The sequence below is a fragment of the Ailuropoda melanoleuca genome, chromosome X (genome assembly GCF_002007445.2).
Source record: "Ailuropoda melanoleuca isolate Jingjing chromosome X, ASM200744v2, whole genome shotgun sequence".
Classification (NCBI taxonomy): Eukaryota; Metazoa; Chordata; class Mammalia; order Carnivora; family Ursidae; genus Ailuropoda; species Ailuropoda melanoleuca.
Genome location: NC_048238.1, coordinates 94373297 through 94389940, shown reverse-complemented (window position 1 = coordinate 94389940; position 16644 = coordinate 94373297). Strand labels below are relative to the sequence as shown.

Sequence of the window (16644 nt, the reverse complement as noted above, 5' to 3'; positions counted from 1 at the left end):
TGAACCAAAACCAAGAGCCAGAGGCTCAACTGACTGAGCCACCCAGGTTATTCATTTTTATATCTCCAGCACCTAATACAGTGTATGACACACAGTGACAGGCTGTTTAAGGATTTAGTCTACTACGCATTCATTCCACATTCATCTAATTCATGTAATATTAGAATAAACAGGCTTTGTAAAAAGGCAGTGAAATTTATGATTTCTAAATCAGTGGTAACGCATATAGATAGATTATCCTAGGGTTTATTTGGTCAGCAGAATTTAAAAAGATAGCATTAATTCTTATGCAGGCCAATAGTTTGATGAGTTATAAACACATCCTTTTTGGCCTAGAGATAGATGAACGAAAAACCAAGCAACCAACCAACCAACCAACCAAACAAAACTCTTTCCCCCCTTGTAAACCCTGAAAAGCAAAGATCTAACTTAAATTGTCTTCCTTTGAAAAATTTCAACATGGGGCTAAAAATTTTTAATTTTAAAATAATTGTAACTGTAACCTAAGCTGGATTTTTCTATTTATTCTTCACATTTCAGTAGACACAGATCCTGACTTTTTTTTCAAGATTTTATTTATTTATTTGAGACAGAGAGAGAGCAAAAGCAGGGGGAGCAGCAGAGGGAGAGGGAGAAGCAGACTCCCCACTGAGCAGGGAGCCTGACATGGGACTCAATCCCAGAACCCTGAGATCATGACCTGAGGAGAAGGCAGACGCTTAACCGACTGAGCTACCCAGGTGCCCCCAGAACCTGACTTCTAACTCTGGAACCCAAGAACTCTTGGGTTTTACTAACCAAAGAGTATTGTGTTATGCAATCACATCTCCATCTGCCATGACCTCAGGTGTCTGGTAATTCCATGATCCTGGAAACAAAAATCCCAACTTCTGTTGGGGGAGGGGAGAGGACAGATAATATTCCATTTGACTCCACTTCAACAGATATTTACCACGGGCTTAAGATGTGCCATGTCCTGTGCTAAGTGATGTAAAAACCAAGACTGGTTGGGCTATAAACTCCCTGCCATCAATTTGCTCATAATCTGGAGGGAGAGAAAGGTGTGTAAATAACCACCGTAACTCAATGGAATAAATGACATACTTATATATCCCATCAATTCTGAGGTTGAGACAGACTGGGCCACTGAGAATAATGTGTGAAAGCCCAGGGGGAAAGCTCTTTCCTGACAAAGGATATGTCTCAAGGACCAGCTGCATTTCTGCTCCCTCGTCAACCCAAAGTTCAGGTGTGGAATAACGGTGCAGCCGAGCGCTGGGATGCATTCAGGATACAGCTGCTAAATCTAAAAACAGTTTATTTGGCACTATAAATGGAGCTGGATTCTGCCTGGAGGCCAAAGACTGCCAAATCCTAATTTAAGACATTGCCTTTCAAAAAATAGAATTAAAAAAAAGAAAGAAAAACTTATAATGAAAATACCTTATGACTTAAATAATACAACACACACATTACCTTTAAATATGATCCATAGTATTTTGTTACATACGAGCTGTCACACTGACTCAAAACAGTTATTTCTTGCTGAATGTCTTCAATTTCATCTTCGGCTTCCTCGAGGTCTATGATTTTAATAGCAACCACTTGCTGGGTACGGTTATCAATTCCTTTGAAAACTTCTCCAAAGGAGCCTTTCCCAATGCGCTCTAATTTTGTAAACAGTTCTTCTGGATCAGCTATGTTATTCTAAGGGGGAGCCGGGGAGAGAGACAAAGAAAAGAACACAAATGTTTTGCATCAAATTTTTTTTACATGAAAGGAAAAATAAATTACGTAAGACAATAACACATTTTTAAAAGCATACAAACTCCCTTGACTCTCCAAATGCACTTTGTTAGAGCAATTATAATCCCAAACAGCCAGCTAGTCCATATTCTACCGGATCACCCATACTAACTGGGCTTAGCTGATCTTGTTACCACAAACAATCCCATACAGCAAATGTTGTCTCTGTTGCCTGTCAAAGGGCCAGGTAATTTTTACTTTGACAACGGCCTTAGCAACATTTTTTTCTAGATATATTTCCTTAGGCAAGGGAGACAAAAACAAAAATCAACTATTGGGACTACACCAACATAAAAAGCTTTTGCACAGTGAAAGAAATCATCAACAAAACGAAAAGGCAACCTATTGAACAGGAGAAGATATCTGCAAATGATATGCCTAATAAGGGGTTAATACATAATTCATATTTAAAAAACTTACATAAATAACTCAACACCAAAAAACCAAATAATCTGATTAAAAAATAGGCAAAAGCCCTGAGTAGACATTTTTCTTTTTTAAGATTTATTTATCAAAGAGAGAGAGACCATGCACACACATGCATGCAAGCAGGTAGGAGGGGCAGAGGGAGAGGTAGAGAATCTCAAGCAGACTCCCCGCTGAGCTTGGGGCCCAATGTGGGCGCCGATCCCAGGACCCTGAGATGTTGACTCAAGTCAAAATCAAGAGTCTGATGCTTAACTGACTGAGCCACCCAGGTGACCCCCAAATAGACATTTTTCCAAAGGCATCCAGATGGCCAACAGACACATGAAAAGATGCTCAACATCACTCATCATCAGGGAAATGCAAATCAAAACTACAATGAGATATCACCTTACACCTATCAGAATGGCTGACCAAAAAAATAACAAGTGTTGGCGAGGATGTGGAGAAAAAGGAACCCTTGTGCACTGTTGGTGGGAATGGAAATTGGTGTAGCCACTGTAGAAAACATACGGAGGTTCCTCAAAAAGTTAAAAATAGAAATATTATATGATCCAGTAATTCCGCTACTGGTTATTTACCCAAAGAAAACGAAAACATTAATTCTAAAAGATATATGCACCCCTATGTTTATTGCAGCATTACTTACAATAGCCAGAATATGGAAGCAGCCCAAGTGTTCGCTGATAGATGAATGGATAAAGAACATGCGGTATATATATGATATAATATTACTCAGTCATAAAAAAAGCAAGATCTTGCCATTTGTGATGACATGGATGAAACTAGAGGGTATAATGCTAAGTGATATAAGTCAGACAGAGAAAGACAAATACCATGTAATTTCATTTATATGTGGAATCTAAACAAAACAAAACAAAAAACAGACTCTTAAATACAGAGAACAAACTGATGGCTGCCAAAGAAGAGGGGGCTTGGGGAGCAGGTGAAATAGATAAAGGGGACTGAGAGATACAAACATCCAGTTATTTAAGTCAAAGAGATGAAACGTCCAGCATAGGGAATATAGTCAACAATATTACAGTAACATCGTTTGCTGACTGATGGTGACTACACTTATTGTCGTGAGCACTAAGTAACGTATGAATCATTACGTTGTAAGCCTGAAACTAATATAACATTGTATGTGAATTATACTCCAAAAAAAAGGGGGCAGGCACTTTTTAGAATAAAGCAGCTGACTAGACAGAGTTTGCATATTAATGCAAGTGTAGTGATGGTGAGAGAACGCCTAACCTAAGCTGTAAGTAGGTGAACTGTTTAAAGTTCTAACATTCTGCCAGCAAAACATTACCTTTTCACTTTCCTTCTCTTTCCAATTCTGACATTCCAATCACCCCATCTGTACTAAACCACCAGGTAAACACAGAATGCAAAAGACTCAAGAATCTATGAGTCTTGTTTTTCTTTCCTTGGGATCCTATCTGTATGTAATATTCTCATCAATGGCTGAAACAAGATTCTCTGCCTTGATCATAATTGCTAGTGCTCATTTGGGAATGGTAATATGCTGAGCTTCCACAACTCATCTCGCAGTAGGAATCCAGAATAAGTCAACATTTTGCTACAACAAAATCTTTAATGAAGCATAGCTTTTTAGGTTAACAAAAGCTTCGGATATTCATAAATTCACTGTCCCTTCCTGATTCAGAAATATCCTTTGTTTTAGCACAATTTTGAATTCAAACTTTCCTCCCACGAGACAATATTTATATCCTTACTTAAAACTCATATTGCTGAATATGTACTACTGATCAAACAGAAACACAAGATTTCCAAACCTCCCCCCAAAAGGCACGTTATTAGTTTGTACTTGAATGCTTCAAAAAATAGAAGGATGCTATCTAGGGCTGGTGAGCTATATATGTTTAATCTGTCAATTGGACCTACATTATCTGTTCATTTACTACAATTTTACCTAATCAACAATTTCAGGAGACAATTATAGAGTTAGCATGTTCCCTTAGATTTTCTGTTATTAGACAACAAGATCGTTAAAGTTTATTTTTGTTTCTCATCAAGCTGTTTGCAACAGCAGCAGCATCAAATAGATCCACTAACGATTCCATTAAACCGCCTGCCTTTGAGCAACTAAAAGCTTATGACCGATTTTGAAGAATTTCACCAACTTTTTTTTTCCAACTTGCCCAAAATTCAGTTTGTACATGACCTGCTTAATTTATAAGCTTCCCCATTCTCCTTGATTGATTTTTTTTCTTTGATGCTGCAAGTTCCTTGTTAGCCGCACCCATCTCCAGTACCCACACTGAACAAATACTATCTTGAGCTACCCATACGGGCTTTTAAAAACAATTTAGATTTCCAGTAGGCTGCAAATGGGTCTTTAATGCTTACATTTTATTATATACCTTCTCTAAAACTTGAGTACCACCATTATTGATTTTGTTGGGGTTTCCTTAGCAAGACACTATACTTTGTTGTGCTTAATATCACATAGTAGCTAACCCACTAGTTACTTCTTCCTATTTTTGGTGATGGTTCTTGTCTTCCTAGTACCTTGTGGCAAAAATACTTGCCAAAGCTCGGTGATAGGTTCACCTCTCTGTAAGTTGCTAAATTCAGTGGGTTTGGAAAAATGAAAGGAACAAATCTTTCCATTTTTCTGATATAACCACAAAACAAATCTGAAATTTGTAAGTATACCATTGATTAAAAAATACATAGGATGTACTCTCTGATAGCACGTTCTGGACTAGGAAGTGTATTCCTTAACTTTATAACAAGATTTTTTGTTGCTGTAAGCAACGAAGATTAAATCCTAATCTCTTTAATTCATGTTTTAAAACGATTTCACTGAAACAATCAACCCCTGGGAGAACACAGCTGTTCTATAATAAAATGGGTTCCTGAAAGTATGTAAACAAAGATTTAAACATCAAGTCACATTTCGCATTTTAAACAAGCTCTGAAGTGAATCCTAACTCATGATAACTTCTGATTTTAAATCAAGAAATACCATATTGGAGAAAGGAAAAAAGAAAGCTTTTACACAATGTTTGCACTTCCCACTCCTTTATTTTGGGACGAAAACTTGTCACTGAAAACCCTAATGTCTAGAGTGGGGGGAATCATGAAAACAACTTTTCCCGAGTAGAACCTCTCCTCCCTGACTTCCGGAAGGATAGAGATCCCTGCCCTGTTTACCAAGTCCTGAATCTTGGGTAGATAATATCGAAGTTCTCTTTCCCTTCACTGTCTCACTAGCTTCTTAAGCCAATGTATACCAAATCTTTATCAGGACAGGTATTCTTTCTGGTTTTTTGTGCAAGGGCAAAATCAAGCAAATACATGGTAAGCATCTCAAGCAATGCAATAGGAAACCACCTATTTCTTCATATAGAAACTGATTTGCCCACTTGTTCACATCACTCTTCTTTAGTCTAAGAAAATCAAGTCAGCTCCCTCTGCATCCCGATCAAATTTTAAGAATATTAAAATATTAGAGAATATTAAGAATTTCCAAAGAAAACTAAAATCTCCTAATCTTCCTACCTCTACTGCAAAATCCCAGTTTACTACTAGATCTGTATTTGCATTGCCTTCTCAAAGCCATGGCGCAGGACGGAGCTCTAAGTTCAATAGCAGCAAATGGGAGGAATGGCTACATTGACTTCAAATGGATTTACAACTAATGATAGACGATTTATACATGCCCCACAAAAACAGGTCTGTGCACATGGGGACCTCACAGGTCCACCTTAGGACGTTCATCGGACTGTGTTTGGATTTGAACTCTTTGGCTCTAAGTACACCGATACAAATTTAAGTCTTAGAAGTTATCATTACTACTAAAACAGTAACGGCAGCAACAAGCTTTCAGTATGGAAATACTCTTAGCATATCCAAAAGAGACATCTTACTGTAGAAAGTCGGAGGCAGAGGGAAGAAACTTAAATCACAGAATCAGAGGGCTGGAAGGATTCTTAAGGGTTCTCTAAGGGCTCTCCAGTCCTGGCTACCCACTGGAGTCACCAGGACAACTTTTTAAATGCAGATATCTATGCCTCATCCCCATAGTACTGATTCGGGATCTCTGAAATTAGGGCCCAGCGGTAAGTTTTTGTTTTAAAGTACTCTAAACTACTTCCTATGTAGTCATTTTGGCACCAGACTTGACATCGGCATTGGGAACCACTGAGCAGACATCTGAAATTTGTATCCTTGATTATAGGGAACTCATCACCCCTATTTTTCCCAGGCAAGCCTGTGGCTCTCTTCTAACTGTGCACACTAAAAGTGGACAACTCAGAGATTAAAAGTAAACCAAAGGGACTTTGGTATTTATATATATATAGCTGTATTTGAAAAATTTAGTCTGCAATACTTCTAAGAATACATCTCTAAAATTAGTGCCTACCCTCAAATAAGACCAGAAAAGTAATATTTACCAAAACACAATGTATCCCGTACACTCTCTCTCCCTCTCTCTCTTTTTTTTTTTTTTGGTAATTACTTCAGTTTATTCCTTCACTATCCAGAGGCCAAGACCCCAGGAAGTGCCACAAAACCGAGGCACGATAGCCCAGAGTGCAATCTCCCATACTCTCTGTGTATGTATCTTCAAACACTTTTTTTTAAAACACAATATGGTGTATGTAATAGCAGGGTACATAATAGGTTCAGATCTAATTGATGACACTTGAGTTAACAGCCAACATCGGCAAAGAGTAAAAGTTTTTAGCTAGTAGAAAATGGGTACAAATTGTGGAGACGGGTGGAGGTAAGGAAAAAGTTTTCCTTGACCTTCTTAAGGTCCCTAGTTGGGTCTGAAAATAAAACTCACAAAGATGGATTAACAGAAGAAAAGCATATACATTTATTTAATATAAGTTTTACATGATACTGGACCCTCCATAAGGAAGTGAAGACTCAAAAAAATTGTTAAACTGGTGGGCTTTTGAAAAGGATTTTATTTATTTATTTATTTATTTATTTATTTATTTATTTGAGAGAGAGAGCATGAGCAGGAGAGGAGGAGAGGGGAGGCTAACACGTGGCTCAATCCCATGACCCTGAGATCAAGACCTGAGCCAAAACCAAGTGTTGGATGCGCAACCAACTGAGCCACCCAGGCACCCCTAAACTGGTGTGTTTTAATGCTAGGTTTGACAAAGAGCAAAAGATTGTGGAAAAGGGCAAAGACTGTGAGCTAAATGTAGTAAACTGGGGGAAACACAGCCAAGGCCTGTTTGTTCAGATTCTTCTTGGCATCCTTTTGTCTTTGGAGGTAAGGATGCTCCTTTCTTTCCAGTACTATGAGAACACCTCCCACATGAGGGTCTTATGACCTGCTTCGGGGGAGAGGGGCAGGGAGGAAGGGAAGGGAGAGAGTCAGTCAGAGTGACCTTCCAGCTTCTATTTCCTCAAACTCCTTTAGCTTAAAATATTCAATATGCCAAGGTGCTATATTTTGGGGTAGCATATCCTGAGCCCCATCAGGAGGATTAGGAATAACTGAATCAGGAGAAACTAGAAAATTGTAAACAGAATTAGAATTAGCCTTGAGGTTTTAATAGAACGGAGACCTGGAAAGCCCAAGGTGGTACAAAAACCAAAGGTACACAATCTGCTTCTTTGAATCTGAGGTAGTCAAAGTAAAACCTCCAGTCTGGAGCTGAGAGTAAAAACGTAATAGATTTAGGGAAGAGAAGGTAAATGATTTCTCAGAGAATTTGACCAGAAAGGGTTGAGCTCAAGTGAAAGAACCTTCAAGAACTAAGAACCCAGCTGAGCAAAGCTGACCTCAAGACAGGTTTTACACTTGCCTCCCTACGATAATAAAATCCATACTGTGGAGGCTCTTGGCTATATGATACTTTTTGTACTTTACAAAGACTGATCTGTATAGAGGCCTGCCAGTGCCTCACTCATGAAGAGGGGAATACAGGAAATGATGAGCAAAGAATGCGCTAATGATATCAGGCTTAGAAAGGAAGACCTCTTACTCTCTTCAAAGTCTCAAGTGGTAACACCAGGAGTGACCTGCAGTGAACTCAGGATGCCCGGACAGTCACAGAGGATAACTAAAAACTGTAGCCTAACAATATATTAAAGACTAGAGATATACCCACTTAACTAACTATTGAAATTGCTCAGATTAGTTCTCCAAAGCTAGAGAGGAAAAGCTTTTCTGGATTACTTCCATGTCTATACTATCACCTGTCATCTAACAGGTAGAATGCATAGAAATCATTTTCTAGGGGCTCCATGAGCCTCAAATGCAATTAGTTCCATTATGACTGCCTGTGTTAAGATTTGTCAACTGCTCTATAAACACTTGCCTCAAAAGTTTGTTGAGTGTTTCCTAATCAAGCTACTGCCAGAAAAAAATACATAAATTTAAAATCAACAGCCATATACCTCTTAGCACTGCTTATGTTTAAGACCACAGGACACTATCCATCTTTTTAAAGTGCTATATATGATCCAAGCTCAACTGACTTCTCCCTGGATAGAACTATAACAGTCACAGGCTTTTACAGCTGGGAGGAAACGTGTAGGTCATTTACACCAACTCCTTATCACCTCCATCAGTAACAAGCATTTATTGTATGCCCACTGTGTCCCAGGCTAATACCACCAAATGGAAGCTATGAAATTTAAGGCCGTTTATGTTAAAATAATGGCAGAGGTAGGGAAAGGTTAAGAAGGGAAACAGAAATCCTGAAATTAAAAGAATTATAGGATCTTTGAGATGGACAGGAACTTAGCAAACATCTGATCCAAAATCCATTTTTATAGGCGAAAAAACCCCATAGCTTATAGCGGTTATAAATTGTTCAAGGATATAAGTTAGTTAACTAGTGGCAAAGCTCAGACTTGAACCCAGGTCCCCTGACTCCTAAGTATAAGGTTCTTTCACTACAGCTTGGATCAATTTGTAACTTAAATTATACTCTTTTGCTATAAAACCAAAATTATTTTCCATCACAAACAGAGCACATAACTGTCCAACGTCTACTTAGGAATATCCCTACATTTAAAGAATCTGAAAACTTTGAAACCTAAAAATTTGAAAAATGTAAAATAGAATTTTCCTCTCCTCCAAATGATATGATTTCTTACAATTTTGGAATCACTATGCAATTGACTAATCCCTGCAGATATGCGTGATTACCAAATATTTTATACTTCAATTCCACAGAGAAGTGACCTGTAGGGAATCTTGACTTTCTGGCAAGGTTACTATTTTGGCCCATTTTTTCCATGTCAGTAACTAAACTGCAATGGCCTAGCCTCTGGAGTGTGGGAGGCAAGGTAGTGATGGTATTCCATCCTGTGATTCCCATAGGATCCAATGTCTGGAAACCAACAGCTCCAATTCCAGCTTTATCAGTGATTTGTTGTAACCCTTAACACTTCCGTAACCCTTAATGCTAAGGCTTTCAGTTCTGTTCATTTAAAAAGACCCTCAAGTTGATGAAATTGTCCAAGAATAAAAATAGTATTTTTGTGCTAGGTTTTATATGGGCAGAGAATTGTTCACATGACTATGTGAATACTCAGATTACTTTAACAACGAGAAGAATAAAACAAACATAATTTTTTCTAAACTTTTGAAGGATGTGATGTTAGAGTATTTCTCTCCTCTGTACAACAGGTTCATATTACAAGTATCTGATACAAGCTGATGGAATTCTTAAGAGACCTCTGTGATTTAGACTTCTGAAGTAAAATATTTAGCCTCACTATATTTTGTGTATGACAGAGTAAGAACTAAGGTAAAAGCTGGTATGTCTGTATGTGTTTCAAATTAAACGTGGAGAGTTGGGCTTGAGCTCAATTTCCTTCAGGTGGTCAGTCGTCTGAGTTTGTATTTCTATGTTTGAGAGCTCAAACTATCAAAGTGCAAAGAAAATGTCCCCAGTTTGCCTATTTTTATGCCACACTCACATTTTTCTATCTCTTTCAAAGGTTATTATAATTTGCTTTTGCAACATACAGCAAAAATGTCAAATCGCCCAGTTTCACGTATACGCAATGAAATAAATTAACTGTAGTCAAAAATGTAGTTACGACAACCCTGGTCTTCCTTGTGGTCATGACATAGCATTTTATCAACTCACAGTGGAGTCCCCGTCTTTACTTACCACTTAAAAGGCAGTTTTGAGATGGATGAGGCAGCTCTGATCTTACTGGCAGAGCATGAAGTCAAAGGTCTCATACAGTATTAGTTTGTACTCTTAAGCAACGATTTAAACTTCCAGCAATTTTGTGCCCAGCAACAAGAAGAAAAATGTGTTCATAAGGCAGAAATAAAATTAAGTTTATAAGTACTTTCTCATCTTTCCTTTAGTTTATTATTCCTATTTTTAAATGTACCTCATTAGCAAAAATACTTGGAAAATATTGTAGCAAAAGATAACTTCATTGAAATTATTACAAAAGGTTTTGATGTAGCGGCATGAATAACACAGCAGTTTGAGGAGTTTCTCCTGATTAATAATTTTGAGTCTACTTCACCTTTAAGAACAAAAGAATAATTGAAAATATTCCTTCATCTGAATTCCTCCTACTCAAGAGAGGATAAGAGAAGAGCTTCCTCTGCCTTCCTAACGTGCTTTCTTCTCTGTACCCAAGCTCAGAGCAGAGGGAAAGAACAATGGAGTGAGCGGGACACATTCTGGGATGTGAAGAAGGCAGTTCTTTACACGCGTTGGTAAGACAGTCCCATTTACAATCGGGTAAAGAAGAATGGAACATCTCTTTGATTCTATTGTCGCTTTTCCATGTGCCACGTTTTTCTAAAGAAAAATTAAATGCAGAAAGCACAAGAAGAAATTTAACCATCACCTCCCCTCTCTTAGAAATCCCTAAGAAACAGAATGCTAGCTGGGCAGCACTTTTTAAAGCTCTATTTCCTAGACAGATCTTGAAATTCCTGCCATTTTAATTGGAAGTAGAAATGTCAGATTATCTTGGTCAGCCAGGTAAATCATCTTCGGGTCTAAGGCCTCTTAAATGAAAGGAAATAACTAATTTTGTCTTTTTGACTAACTTTCTGGATTTGAAGTTCCCTTAAACCTTTAATTATAGCCATGGGTAAAGGGGAAGGAGACATCCTGCAAACAATCACATTCTTCTCTCAATAAACCAAAAAGTCTAAGGCTATCATCACAATAAATGCTGGATGCAAATGCCATTGCATCATTTAGCTCATTTCTCTCTGACCTTACAGCCATTCCAGAGGAAGAAGGAGGTCTGGTTTCTTATAAGTATTACAGAGGTAAAGAAAGCAGAGAGGTCAGGCAAAATTGCCTTCATTTTGCTTATCCCGGAAATTACAAGAACTCAGGGATTAGATGTCGGCTTCACCATCTGTAAAATGAGGGAAAGAGGTGGGCTCAATGATCTCTAAATCCCTTCCTGTTTTGACACTGTGAATTTGTGAGGTATTAGAAGCCAAGTTGCTTTGTTCCCCTCCTTGTATCCCTGGCAGTTGCCAACTCTAGTTTTGAAGCAATCATTAAGGTAGGGGATGAACTGGCACTGGTCACATGGCCAATTCTGTAGTGGTATAAAATGGCTCAAATGGAAAGCTTACACGACCCCATTGTTGCAGCAAGCAATTCAGAATCACTAGTAGACTGCACTGGAGTCCCAACTCCCTGATCCTATAATGCAGCAGGCTCGGACGCCAAGGATGGATAAAGAGCAACAGGGTGAGTTACTGTCCCACCTGCCCTCTCGCCTCTCACACTGACCATGTCCCATTGTATACAAGTGACTGCTCTAAGGAAGTCAAGGGGAGCCAGAAGTTCAGCTCATATAGGACCTAAGGTTCTATTCAACTTCCTCTCCTTTCACTGTAAATTTATTCATAAAGTAATGTAATTATACTTGCCCATATACAGAATTAGAACACCCAACAAAACTAAGTGCCCAAAGGGAAAACTTCAGGGATATCTTATCATATATCAAACACAATACTTCAGTGAGTAGTGGCTTGGACATACAAACTTGAATGCAATGCTCCACTGGGAACAATTTTACTTTCTTATTTTTGAGCCTTTGAGTCATGCCATTTTCTCTGTCAACAAAACCCTCACACTCCCCCATCTCTGGAAATACCAGATCTCTTAAAAACAAGCAAACAAACAAACAAACAAACGAAACACCTTCCCAACTCCCCAGGGTAACCTGATCACCTAAAAGAATCAATTGCTTTATCCCCTGCCCTCCCATAGCTCTTTGCTGGAACCTCCGCACAGAAAACATTTTATTATCTTCGCACTCTCTTTCATTGCCATGATCGTTCTTTTCTCAAATGAATAAGCTCATTAAGGATGGGGCTCTGTCTCAGTAAGCACCTAGTGCAATGCATTGTATATACTGTATGTAGTCCTTGGATGTTTGCAGGGTGTTTACAACTTACCTGCAATCTTCACTCTGAGGTTATCCTTTCATTTGTAGTTTGATTTCCGACATTTGGTACAAGGGAGATTACATTCAATAAACTGAAGGATGTTAAAATAGGTTGGAAATTCTAAGTCAATCCCTACCCTCGCATGTGATTCACATAACAGAAACTTTCCAAAGTGAAAACTTTGAGAGTTTTTTCTTTCTACTTGGAGAGCTCTTTAGGTTGCAAAATAGCAGTTCTTAACGTAATATGGAGATAAACCCAAAGGGGAGTTGGTAGTAGCCATACCCACAAGGATGTATATCACTAATCTATGCAAATATGATTATTGGAAGCACAACTGCAATCACTATTAACCAGAGCCACATGGCTACTGTGTGTCCTGGAGAGTCTAGGACAATTTCATACTCTAATGCAAAGATTAAAGGTCTCAAAGAGTGGCAATTGGTGTATCATTCTGCTGTACACTTCTTTTAATTTACTCAGGCTAAACACATATAGAAATACACAATTCAATCAAGGATCAGGTTTAACCATAAGCATTAATGTTAAAATAAAGGGATTATTACTGACTAGACAGGATGTTACATAAATATGGCCTGGGATTGATAACAAGCTCTAACTATAAAATATTCATTTGGAAAGGGGGATGATGCTATACAGTGAAAGGAAGAAAAGATTCTGCTAATATAGAAATGATAAAACAGATACCCTAATTTATTCAGGCCATTATTTAATCAAACCCACACACAGGGCGCTTTAACATGATGGACGCTGAGAGCCTCATTTTATGTTATCCATCCTGGAGGTAAAATAAAAGGATGCCATTCAAGTACCTTTAGAAATAAACATCTTTGGATAGAATGTAAGGCAGAGACACCTATAGCAAATATCGAGCCATCGCAGATGTTACCGTGAATCTTCAGCACACTTATTAAAATGCATCAGATTAAAACAAAATTGATTTGCTCGCTGCCTATCTTCCTTCTAGATGGGGAACTCCAATTAAAATCAATAGGTTTGAAGCTTGTAAGCACAGCACTAAATTATTAACACCATGAATTCTTTTAGAAAATTAACACTGATTGAAACAGTGGAATTTTACATAGACTTACCTTTTCATTCTTAATGAGAACGTGGCTGCAGTATGATTTCCCTCCAACATTTTTCTCTTTAATCAAATCTATACTTTGAACGGACTTAATCAAATTGTATTTGCAAGGAGTTACCCAATGGAATCTTAGGACTAAGGAAAATTACCTCTTAGGTCCTGCTGGCTTTAATTCTATGATCCCAAGAAAATGATACTGATGGCATGATGGTGTCAACAGCAAAGAATTTTAATCTTGGCAAATACAAAGACTAGAGAGGAGATTCTAGAATACTCTAAAAGAATGGTCTCTAATATTTTCAACAATCGACTCTGTAGTTCCCCGAAGTGAAAAATATCATCAGAGTGTCTGTGTGTGTGTGTGTGTGTGTGTGTGTGTGTGGAGCTAAAATAATGCTTGTTATTTTTATGTCCTATCTACTTTTTTAAAAGTTTTGAAGCAGTGTATTAATAAACAAGAATACACTCAGGAATCAAGTAAAATGGGGTATCTCTGTGGGTAATAGTTGTACCTGAAAACCTAAGGTGAGAAGAACTACTACAAGAACATAAAAGTTAGCTCTGCGCTCAGCACCATGGTGCACCCAACATGTGTGAGGAATTAGCTTACAGGAACAAATTTGTTACACTAACAAAACAGGGGCTGGATTTCAACATCCTCACTGATGATTTTATTACTGTTATTCCTTTCCCCTTGCATAGGGGATACCACTTTATTTGGGGAAAAAAAAAGGCCCTGAATATGATCATATTTCCATTTCCCCAAAGAATTCCAGCTTTTGTTGTAAATTAATCTCCTCTTGGGTTTACCAACTTTTCCTGAACTGAAATTTCTCAAACCTATCTCCGTCCTACCCTACACTCCACTGTCAACAGCACTTGTGAATATCCTAATCCCTATCCCTAAGATTTACCAGTTTGAACCCCCATTGGTTTGTGCTGACATTGCTGAAATCTGTTCATGTTACCAAAGCACAACGTTTGACAAATTCAACATTCAAATAAAGGGGGGAAATGTTACTGACATTATGAGATGTCTACTAATACGAGTTCAATCTTTTAATTTTTAGCAAACACCATTATAAACATAAGGCTGTTTACGTGTTCTCGACACAGCTGTGGCTAGGATATTAGTTAAAATTTATAGTCTTAGTTCATTTACCAATCAACAAAACTGCAATTCTCCAATAAGGATAATCAACATCCAGTACCAAATTTTAATATATGTACAAAATGTTAATTTTTTCCTCCAAAAAATATGCTATATAGTCTCTTTAGGAATGTTAAGGGGTCATTTTATTTTAGAACTGGGAGTAACCCTTAAAAATATTTGTTTTTTTTTTAAATTTTATAAGGAGTGATTTCTAGCTGGGGGTGGGATGGGGAGGGGCAATAACAAACATATAACCTCAGGATGGAGACAAATGACAAAGTTCCTTGATTAGTTCTTGAATTGCCATAGCCAAAACAAGCTTGATGAGCAATTCAAAGTAATTAAAATGCTTTGAACAGTGTGCTACCCAAAAAGATCTGTGATCTACAACTTGAGCTGACTTGTACCCTATCATTTTACAGCCCTAACCAGAGAGAAAGTACCACTCACCAAACAAATCCTCACTGCCCACCATGAAAGGACCCAGAAAACACTCTGAAAAACACAACCCTAGAAATCCCTTTGTCCTTTCTTTTTCTTGCCTTGGTGAATTTCTTTCCCTTCCTCCCACCCAGTCTTAAAGCCAGCTCAGCTACCCAGTGATGTCTTTCCTGACCATCCCAGCAGGCTGGCTTGACTCATTTTTCCTAGGAATTTCTGGACAAGCTAGGAGGGAGCCACTGAAAGCTTTCAGCAGACGAGTGGAAAAATCAAGTGTGTGTTTCAGGTAGCTCCCTCCTGTCTGCACCTAGCCCTGAGCCTACTTAGTGACAAAGGCTAGAATGCCATGATAAAAGAAGAGATGATGTCTGACACTTTCCGGGGGGGAAAAAAAAGAACCCTCATAGATCTTCATGATTAACTGAATATGGAGATAAAAGAAATCAGCGGCAAATTAACAAATAATGCCTGCTAGTCTTTTTCTTCCTTGATAATTTTGTGATTTACCAAAATATATTTTATGGCTGATAGCACCTCCCCCACTAAATCAAGTAGTTAAGCAGCATTTGGTAGAGCCTGATTATTTCATATGCTATGATCTAATAATTTTAATGCATTTTTGATTAAGTACTATTCTCCTTACTGCTGACAAACCTGAGACATTAATTGTAGGGTGAAGGCACTCGTTCAGTACAAGGAGGAAACAAATGTGATTATGTCTGACACTAGCACTCTATTCACTTTCCTTCTCTAATAGGCATCACCCTCTAATTTAAAATAGTGATAGAAGCAATCAGTGCCTTCTACTGTGTTCCTATATAAAATTCTCCCACTTTTATTTTCTTACTTTAGAAACTAAGAAAAATATTAAAATTTATCTGTATACACACATACACATAATTTATCATAGTATCATCACCAATACAACTTTCCATATAATTCAACCACTAAAATTTCTGTCTAGAAAACAAAAATGTCTACCTATTTAGCATCACAGTAATGGGACCAAAATATAAGTCAATTACTTTCAAAAAGAGCAACTTTCCTATTATCTTACTGTATCCCTAACCTCAGAGCAAATACTATGAAACGTTTCCTTTATTTAGATCAGCAGTTCTCAGTGTAGTCCCATACCCTAAGATAGTGGTCAGCAAATTATTCTGTAAAGGGCCACATAGTAAATGTCTTAAGCTTTGTGGGCCAGGTACATTTTGTGGCCCCTGTCATATTTCCTCTTCTTGTTCAATGACTCTTTTAAAAACATAAAAAATATTTTTTAGCTTGCAGGCTCCATGCAAACAG

General features: G+C 37.9%; 1 protein-coding gene across 2 annotated transcripts in view; it reads right to left on the bottom strand.

The window, feature by feature from the left end:
• Positions 1-16644, bottom strand: part of STK26 (serine/threonine kinase 26) — a 51423-nt gene that overhangs the window by 19680 nt on the left and 15099 nt on the right. For both annotated transcript variants that reach the window (XM_034649011.1, XM_019803449.2), the window contains exon 2: positions 1477-1707. In XM_034649011.1, the coding sequence (XP_034504902.1) occupies positions 1477-1707 (231 nt within the window). The remainder of the gene's footprint in view (positions 1-1476; positions 1708-16644) is intronic.